The sequence below is a fragment of the Cyprinodon tularosa genome, unplaced genomic scaffold (assembly GCF_016077235.1).
Source record: "Cyprinodon tularosa strain WSP-4 unplaced genomic scaffold, ASM1607723v1 ctg337, whole genome shotgun sequence".
Lineage (NCBI taxonomy): Eukaryota > Metazoa > Chordata > Actinopteri > Cyprinodontiformes > Cyprinodontidae > Cyprinodon > Cyprinodon tularosa.
In genome coordinates, this window is record NW_024039049.1 from 559,267 (window position 1) to 569,573 (window position 10,307).

General features: G+C 38.8%; 1 protein-coding gene across 1 annotated transcript; it reads right to left on the bottom strand.

The window, feature by feature from the left end:
* Positions 1–1,711: 1,711 nt before the first annotated feature.
* LOC119789372 (nuclear transcription factor Y subunit beta-like) lies at positions 1,712–9,921 on the bottom strand. The gene is made up of 7 exons (XM_038294236.1): positions 9,799–9,921; positions 5,967–6,060; positions 5,747–5,877; positions 3,728–3,925; positions 3,571–3,649; positions 3,413–3,492; positions 1,712–1,847 (listed from the first exon to the last, which is right to left on the bottom strand). The coding sequence occupies exons 2-7, from the start codon at positions 6,058–6,060 to the stop codon at positions 1,815–1,817; spliced, it is 615 nt and encodes a 204-aa protein (XP_038150164.1). The 5' UTR covers positions 9,799–9,921; the 3' UTR covers positions 1,712–1,814.
* Between the last annotated feature and the right edge of the window lie 386 nt (positions 9,922–10,307).

A 10,307-nucleotide genomic window follows, 5' to 3' on the forward strand; every position in this document is an offset into this window, starting at 1 on the left:
TGTGGAAACTTTACACTGGACTTCAAGCAACGTGGATGAAGTGCCTCTCTTCTTTTCCTCCAGACTCTGGGACCTTGATTTCCAAAGGAAATGCAAAATTTACTTTCATCAGAGAACATGACTTTGGACCACTCACCAGCAGTCCAGTCCTGTTTCTCTTTAGCCCAGGCAAGACGCTTCTGACGCTGTCTGTGGTTCAAGAGTGGCTTGACACAAGGAATGCGACAGCAGAAACCCATGTCTTTCATACGTCTGTGTGTGGTGGTTCTTGAAGCACTCACTCCAGCTGCAGTCCACTCTTTGTGAATCTCCCCCACATTTTTGAATGGGTTTTGTTTCACAATCCTCTCCAGGGTGCGGTTATCTCTCTTGCTTGTACACTTTTTTCGACCACATCTTTTCCTTCCCTTCGCCTCTCTATTAATGTGCTTGGACACTGAGCTCTGTGAACAGCCAGCCTCTTTAGCGATGACCTTTTGTGTCTTGCCCTCCTTGTGCAAGGTGTCGATGGTCGTCTTTTGGACAACTGTCAAGTCAGCAGTCTTCCCCATGATTGTGTAGCCTATAGAACTAGACTGAAAGACCATTTAAAGGCTTTTGCAGGTGGTTTGAGTTAATTAGCTGATTAGAGTGTGGCACCAGGGGCCATCAATTATGAACCTTTTCACAATATTCTAATTTTCTGATATGATGAATTTGAGATTTTCATTTGTTGTCATTTGTAATCATCAAAATTAAACAAAATAAACATCTGAAATATATGAGTTTGTATGTAATGTATGAATATAATATACAAGTTTCACTTTTTAAATGGAATTACTGAAATCAATCTACTTTTTCATGATATTCTAATTTTATGACCAGCACCTGTAGATGGATTTATTGCTTAGTTCATCCACTGACTGGGAAATGACCTGAGGAACGTCTTCCTGCAGACAGAAAACTGCTGGTTTTAGCAGCCAGATGCTGCACAGGGAGGGATTTTTACTGCGTCTCGGTGGGAATGGGGAGTACCAATATGGTGGACGGTTGCTTCGCTTTTTTCGGGCAATCAGCATCCATTGAATAAATAGCGATCAGAGTTTGAGACGCTGCTGCTGCGGTGATATGATCTATGGGATTAAAGCCTGGGGAAAAAATCGCCTGTTGATATTTTTAGGGCGGGACTAAACTCTGTTCTGATGCCACATGGGGCCCCGCAGGGCCTGGTTCTTGGCCCCTCTGCTACTTTCCTCATATCTCTGTTTTCAGAAAACATAAGATGGCTATTTAGTGAAACAATCCTTTGTTTTATTAAAGAGGAAGATCACAGCTGAATGTAAGGTTTAAAAACCTATGAGGAATAAAACCTGAAGGTATGAACTTTAAATGTTTTAAGGATTTTTAAAAGAAAAAAAAAAGAGGCTAGAAATTCACTTTTGAATTTTTAATCAAAAGGTTTCCATAACATTAAAGCACACGAGGAAAACTGTGTTCACTTACAAAAGAGCTGCTTGATCTAATGTGGCGGTAACAATGAACACAGGCGTCCAAAAATAAGCCTGAAAAGAAATCCCTCCCACAGAGAAACCCTTTCTACCCCCCCCCCCAGGTAGGTATTAAAATAAAGCCTCGTATTTCCCAGCTGACTTGGAAGTTCTCCAAAAACATTTGGTACCTCACAACTACAAACTACACACTCCACTAAACAGGTAGTGATTTCTCTGTACACCGTCTGGAAGCTTCCCTTCCTATCTAACCCACAGCCGTTCCCAGAGGAAAGGTCAGAGGTCATCAGGTGAACCCCAGAGCTCAGGGCTTGGCGTCGCTGCTCGTCATGAGAACTGGATCTGCTGTACAGTGGGAATCTGAAATGGAAAGTTTAGAACAATCAGAACATTTTCAGAATCTGTGATTTTGATGATGAAAAGGATCAGAACTCATTTAGAAAGTCCAATTTATAAAGCAGCGATAAACCATCTGACCTGTAATGAACCAATATCACTGTTTTATTGTGTTAGAAAAAAAGGATTTGGTATGAACAGGTTTCTAGAATTTTAGCTTCTCTTCATTGGCTTCCTGTTAAAGGAATAGTACACCCAAAACATGATTAGCCTTCATTTTCTACTCACCCCCATGCTGAACAACACCCTGGAGTACTTTTTTGATATCTCAAATGCATCTGGAGATCTGGGAGGCTTCTTGCTGTCTGCTGACATTCAAATAATGGAGGTCTATGGCGCCCGAGGCAGAAAGGTCCATAAAAGTCCACAAAAAACGTGTCAATATTCCTCCATACTGCTCGTCCAATGTATTCCAAGTGTCCTGAGTGGGTAGCGTCCAGAATTTACTCGAAACGAAGTCATTTAGAATGTTTTTAGAGCATAAACAGTAGTGTATAGGATTTCCTCAAAGCGCGTTCACGAGTCTACGGAAACCGCGGCAGACCAAACCAGATGAAAGTGCGCATTCAGCGTCTGCTCTGCCAATAATGCAAGCGTAGAAGAAGAAATGTGCTGTTTACCTGTGCAAAGAAAGAAACAACGAAAGAAAAATGTCTGAGGACTTCAGTGTTGAGGAAGAGCATGAGTTCTTTGCCGAGCTGAATGCGCTGGTTTGGTCTGCCGCGGTTTCCGTAGACTCGTGAACGCACTTTTAGGAAATCCTATACACTACTGTTTATGCTCTAAAAACATTCTAAATGACTTCGTTTCGAGTAAATTCTGGACGCTACCCACTCAGGACACTTGGAATACATTGGACGAGCAGTATGGAGGAATATTGACACGTTTTTTGTGGACTTTTATGGACCTTTCTGCCTCGGGCGCCATAGACCTCCATTATTTGAATGTCAGCAGACAGCAAGAAGCCTCCCAGATCTCCAGATGCATTTGAGATATCAAAAAAGTACTCCAGAGTGTTGTTCAGCATGGGGGTGAGTAGAAAATGAAGGCTAATCATGTTTTGGGTGTACTATTCCTTTAAGGCTAGGCTTAAAACTTTCCTTTTTGATAAAGCTTCTAGTTAGAGTGGCTCAGGTTATCCTGAGCTATCTCTATAGTTCTGCTGCTATAGGCTTAGACTGCTGGAGGACATAGGGACCCCTTTTTCATCATTCTGCTTCATTCTATCTCTTTTCTCCCACTCTGCTGGTTTAGACTCAGAAACCAGGGTGTTTGTGTCGCAGTTAACGCAGATATGCCCCGCCCCCATCCGCTGCACCTCTCTAAAATTGTAGGTGACCGCAGACAGGAGGCCTCTGATTGGTCAAATCTACATCCACTCTACACTATCCGTATTTCCTATTTGGTTCCTTACTGGCTTGTTTTGTTTTTATAACCTCCATTGTGGAAGATGAAGCAGCATGTTCCCACTTCAATCCACATTCCTACTCTGGCTTACGATGTAGGAGAGTTTTCTACATGACCTGTACCTGTTGATATGAGGTGGTGTAAACCATGACGTTCTGCTGCTGGCCGTCTGCTGTGATGATTCCAGCTGGAAGCTGATTCGCTGAGAGAGAAAAAACAAAACTTTAGAGGGAGGAAAGATTCCAACTTTTCAGCCGTTTTCCTGTCAGAGCCGACTTACTGAAGCTGTCGTCTGTGAGTTCTTCGCCCAGACTCTCCCCCACACTCACCCCCGACATCCCCTTCTCCCCCTTCATGGCCTGAGAAACAGTCAAACATTGGTTAGCAGCCGGTGCAGTAGAGCGGAGTTAAAATCCGAGCGGGGAAAGCGTCCTCACCTCTCTGAACTTCTGCAGGTAGAGCTTCAGCGGATCCACGTACATGTCGAAGCCCAGCGTGGACATGGCGAACAGGATGTCCTCCCCGTTGATGGTCTTCCTCTTCTCTTGGTGGCAGCGCTCGCTGGCTTCAGACGTGATGAAGCTGATGAACTCGCTCACACACTCCTGCACACACTCTTTGGCGTCTTTGGCGATCTGTGGGCGGAAAAAGAAACGATGGGGTTTGTTAGGGTTCTTCATTTATTCAATAACTGTAAAGTGCATGAAATTAATTTCTAAAACAGCTCGAACATTTATTTAATCCGAGTTTTTATTCTTTAATTAAGCTAATAGCAGTTTCAGTTAAACAAAAGATTCTTCCTGCTTAAAAACCACTGAAAAGGTTCGGACAGTTTTTTTCTGGATTGGGATCGATTACAGCTTCAGTTTAGATTTATTTGTCAGGGTCAGCGTACATTAATAAAGCACCAGAATTAGCCAAAAGGCTATTTTTCATCTGTTGTCCCCGGACAGATTTTAAAATCATCTAACCTCTTAACATCCACCTCATTTTGGGAAATCCTTGCCTATTTTGCACACCCAAATGGAAAAGCAAATAACTAAGGAACTGTAAGCCCAAATTAAATTTGCAATACATTATTTGAAAGCTAACACCCTCTAGTTTCCGAATATATAGATTAAAATCGGGTGAGTAGAACACAGACCAAGCTGCATCAGTTCAAACATGACTCAAAGTTGTTGTTTTTTATTCTTAGAAATGATGTCTTTTTTGAACAGCAGTAATAAAGACATTCTTCAGAAAAAGCAGGTTCTATTGTATTAAATCTGTTCTACATCATGTTGACCACAAATGCAGAACATTTCAGACCTCTAGCTAAAACAGTTCCAGAGCTGTGGGGTTTAAAACTTATGTCAGCTTGGAGCGGCGCTCAATGGCTCCCCCTGCTGGTGTCTGTGTTTCTCTCTAACACAAGCCTGTAATGCGGTACTCCTTTAAATAAACCACACATGTGAAACCTTATTTCATTGGCTACAAAGCCCAACATCTCACATGGTCTTAACCAATAACAACAGAGATTAAAACGTCAATCATATCGCGCATCGATGGCTGACAGGAAGTGAACCGTAGGTGAGATTTCATGGACTATATCTCGCTCAAATCGCGTCATAAAAATATGCAGACACTTGTGTCTTGTAGATAAGAAGGCGATGTAAAGAACAACACCAAACATTGCAGGCTAACAACCCAGGAAATAAGTATTAGGAGTAAATATTAGCAAGATGCTAAACATTAGCTATGACAAGCTAACCTTTCTGATGTCAACAACCGGACGTTATAGGTGATTTTCTCATCATGGAATATTTTTATTAATAATAAGCTGGATTACGTTTAATCTGTGGACCCTTATGGATGAATTGAGTATAAATAATTGAAGATTGGATTTATAAAACTGCTTCTGGACGCCTTCTAAGGTATGTAGCCGTGGCTGCTTTGGTTGTTTACATTTTGACATGCTGCTATATCTGTTTTAACTATGCTTTGGTGCTCGCTGTGTCCATAAAATGATGCTGGTGCTTGAATTTAGGAGAATCTAAGCTTTCCAATGATGTCTAACATGTTTATATGGGAATTTAATGCATTCTGAGTTATTACCCCAGTTAACGTCCACCGGGTCGCCCGGTTGGCTTAGAGAGACTAAACCGAACAACACAACAGGAAGAATTACAGTGATAAAACGAAATAAAAACAGCGAGAACTCTTAAAAACTTGTTTAAAAATACAGAAATAATGTTCGCTTGACTACGGATTTTAGCTTAATAAAATAGAAGAAAACCTTCAAATAAAAAAACAGACAATTAAAGCTTTTTTTTGTCAGTTTCCTTTAAATTAAAATAAAAGCAGAACAAAGAATTAGTTTTGGTCCATAAAGGGATCCGTATTTCCAGATATTCTCCCTTTATCAGAATCTAAATCTAACAATCAGCAGGTTTCTCCTTCTCTCCCCCCTCACCAACCTTTCCAGTCTGAGGAACGGCGTTCTTCATGATCCGAGCCACGTTGGCGATGGGGAGGTAGATGTCCTGCTCCCTGTAGTTCTCCTTGGTGCCGCCGTCTTCATGGTCGTTCATGTTCTCCTCTCCATCGTCTGAAAAGCAGAAAATAAACCCAGAATAAATGAGCTGCCTTTGATTAAGTAGCCTAGAGAATGAAAAGTCTGGTTTTCTTCCTTCGTACCATCCTGGGGTTGGAGGACGTAATGACCAGGAGACATGTATTCTCCTGTGATGCCCAGCTGGGAGGCGTCTGTGGTTGAACCGTCTCCGTCCATCTAAAAATAAAAACAACATCATTACTTTCACACATTTATCATTTATACATGGAATTAATTATTAGCTTGTCTGTGTAGCTTAAAAAAAAAAAAACTTTTTGTGTACAATCCTGAAAGTCCTGCAGCAACCAAATCTTTTTCAGCATCTAATTAAAACTAAAATATATTTTAAATAAAATCAAAAGCAGTAAATAACATAATTTGCCAATGAATTTAAATAATTTACATTTAAAATATGAAAATAAAATTCAATAATAGTGATGGGTAATGAAGCATCTTGAAGCCAAACTGCATTGATTCTGTATCACAGAACACTGACACCTGCTGGACATTTACAGACACTACAGGCAGCTGATTGGACAGACTAAACTGAATTGATTTGATGACCTAATAGAATATCATTTAAATTACTGTAAGTTATATTTAATTATTTCATATCTATGTTGAAATTGAAAATATGTTTGCTATTTTTAGATGCAGCCAATAAATAACGTAAACATATAATGTGAGAATTTAGGGGGAAATGTGAATGAGGATGCTGTAGGATGAGTATTTTATATCATAATTTTAACACAATAAGCGCAGTAAAAACAGTAAATAATTTAAGAGTCAATTTGAAATTAGGAAAAGATGACACGACGAGAAAATTAAAATAAAAACTCAAAGGCTGAAACGTTCCTGTTCCTTTTAGGCTCCAAAATTTTGTTTTAACCGCAAAAGATGAGACATTTTTTTTTTTTTTTTAGCAGCTGTACCATGCTGACAGATATGCTTTTAAACCCAGTTTAATGAGTAAGTCAGTTAGAAACAACTCCTGGATCGGTCACATGACTTCCTGGACGCGCTAGCTCTATGGGCTCCACGCACGCACCGGCCTTAACGGACCATCACTAATCAATCATCTTTTTCAAGTGACTGATTTACTTTAATTGTAAGAGTCCTGCTTCTGATTTACCTGCTCAAATTAATGGCAAATACAGTGATTTGAAGAAGTGTTTTGTTGTTTAAAGTAATACTGAAACAATCGATTATTTGTTTGCTCGTCAGAACTAAACTGGTACAAGCATCTAAAATGAAGCAGCACGCGCGTTTTTGCTGCTATAGGTGTGAACGTAGCATAACAGTGGCTAGCTTCCAGCCATGGCGTCCTGCACAAGCATTGGGGGCGATTTGTTCATGGGTCAGGGTACGCGCACAGGGGGAAGGGACAAGCAAACGACCATGATTGACGTGTCAGGAAACAATAGTGGACCACGGACCATCTTTTGTGATTGGTTGGAGTTATTAATTGATTTTTCCCTGTAGCGGGGACGATTTATTTTAGTTTCCATTCCTGCTAAGCAGCTGTAGGGACATCTTTAAGCCACATGGTAAGAATGTGTCAGGAAAGATCTTCTACTGCACCTTTAAATGGCAGAAAAAGCCTTAAATGTTTTTTCTTTACAAACAATCCTTACCAAAGATTTTATTATACACTTCAATTATTAACAATTTCAAAGGAACTTAAATGAAATAATCAAACAAAAATTAAAAAAACAAGAAAAACAATAGCAAAATAATCCCTGTAGTTCTGCTCTCCACCAGTAGGTGGTGACGTGTTCACATGAAGCTTCATGAACTGAAGATTGTTGAAGCACTTTGGCTCATCTCACCATCATCTACTATTAGATCATATAACCTTCAGCAAACTGATCTTAAACATTCATAAAGGAAAAATAAACCTGAAAGAAGCTTCTTCAAACAATTCATTTTTACTTTTATTTTAAATGGACTTTAAGGAGCAGATGTAGATAATTGGGTCCAACGCATCAATTCAAAATTATCTTAAGTGTTAAAATCCAGACTTGCCTGTTTATCAAGTGATTCTCATTAAAACCAGGAACACATTGTAAAAAAACAACATCATGTTGAGGTGTTTTGTGTTTTAATTCAAAGAGTAAACATTTATTCTAATAAAACTCCCAAACATGAAGCACCGACAATAAAAATGAGATTAGCTAGCTTATCAAAGATAAGCAGTGCATTTTCTAAGGAAAGTTCAGTTTATCTGAAACGTACAGAAGAGGATTAGAGCCACTGAAAAAAAAAAAAAAGTTAACGTCGATTTTTTAATTTCATTTCAGTATAATATGAGAAAAAAGTCAGAATTCTGACTTTAATCCCAGAATTATGACCTTTATCCCAAAATTCAGACTTCAATCTCAAAATTCTGACTTTAATCTCAAAATGTTGACTTTTTTTTCAGAATTATAACTTTAATCTCAAAATTTTGACTTTTTTCAGAATTATAACTTTAATCTCAAAATTTTGACTTTTTTCAGAATTATGACTTTAATCTCAAAATTTTGACTTTTTTTTTTCAGAATTATGACTTTAATCTCAAAATGTTGACTTTTTTTTCAGAATTATAACTTTAATCTCAAAATTTTGACTTTTTTCAGAATTATAACTTTAATCTCAAAATTTTGACTTTTTTCAGAATTATGACTTTAATCTCAAAATTTTGACTTTTTTCAGAATTATGACTTTAATCTCAAAATTTTGACTTTTTTCAGAATTATAACTTTAATCTCAAAATTTTGACTTTTTTCAGAATTATGACTTTAATCTCAAAATTTTGACTTTTTTCAGAATTATGACTTTAATCTCAAAATGTTGACTTTTTTTTCAGAATTATGACTTTAATCTCAAAATTTTGACTTTTTTCAGAATTATAACTTTAATCTCAAAATTTTGACTTTTTTTCAGAATTCTGACCTTTAGCTCGTAATTCAGACTTCGCTTTAATCTCAAAATTATGACTTTAATCTCAAAAGTCTGACTTTTTTCTCAGAATTCTGACTTCGCTTTAATCTCAAAATTTTGACATTTATTTAGAATTATGATCTTTATCTCAGAATTCTGACAGCTAACAAACATGTTAGCATCAAGCTGTAGCCATGTCTGTTTTAGAGACTAGCTTACATGTTTTAATCACCTTCTGAACTTCCATTAATCAAACAGCATCAACAGGGATCCTCAGGGACGGAAAAAGTCGCCTAATCCCATTATTTTCCACCAATGTGTTCCTGTTCCTCCCAAACTACTCACATCTCTGTCAGTGAAGCTGTGTGCTCCACATCTCTGCCTTCATGATGCCCATCTACATTAAGATCCTCAATTCTGAGATTAAAGTCAGAATTCTGACTTTTTTCATATTACACTGAAATAAAATTTAAAAAGCAGTTAACTTTTTTTTAGTGGCCCTAATCCTCTTCCGTAGAAAGTTTTCAATTTGTCACAGAATTAAAAAGCTGTGATGGTGTTTGTGTTCTGAGTGTGAGCTAGCAGCTGTTAGCCTAGCAGCTGTTAGCCTAGCAGGGGGATTCTGGTGTATTTAGCTAAAGTTAACCCTCATCCCCCCTGAACTCCACCGCTTTACTAGGTTTAAAGAAGCGGCGGTATTCCTCCAGTTTTTACCTCCGGAAGGTAAATTATTCAGGCACATGGTTTCCTGCGTAAACTCCTATTTTACATCCAGCTGAAGCCGCGCTGCTTCGGCCTGCTCTTTGTCGCGCTGAGCGCAGAAACAGGCCGCAACGATCAACGCTAATTATTTAAGTTTAAGCAGGCAGAGAGTTCCCGATGAGCCGCTTTCAATCAGTCAGACAACAAATGAACCAGGCTGCCAGTGACGGACATTCCATTCGAGCTAACAAGCGATCGGTTAGCAATCATTGGCCGGAGCCAGGGACAAACCTGCAATGAAGCCCTGGTTGGTTACCTTCCTCAAACGGCTGTTTGGTTGGACAGAAAATGGCTGCGAAACGACCAGTCCCTGCGCGGAGCCGTGGCTGCGCTGCCGCCGCTCACCACCAGGGGGCCGTGATGCGTTCAGGGACTTCTGGTAAAATATGATTTTAGATAACTTAGACGTGGATGCTTTGGTTTAAATAAAAAAAATATATATATATATATATATCCTAGAAGGAAGCTGTTGAAGAAAACAAATAAGTTTATGTCTTTTTTCACCCCACTGTGAGTAAAACGGTACATTAAAACGAGAGTGAAGATGCTCACCATGTCTTTTTTCCTGTTCATCCGTGTTTTGTTTTTTTTGATTCCCACTTTTAAAATGACCAATAAATCATCTTATTAGGTTTGTAGACCTTGGAACATTATGCCGATAGGTAACGTGTAAGGGAAAATGAAACAAAAAAAAGTTCTCAACATATACAATTAAATATAAAGTTTGTATCACTAGATGG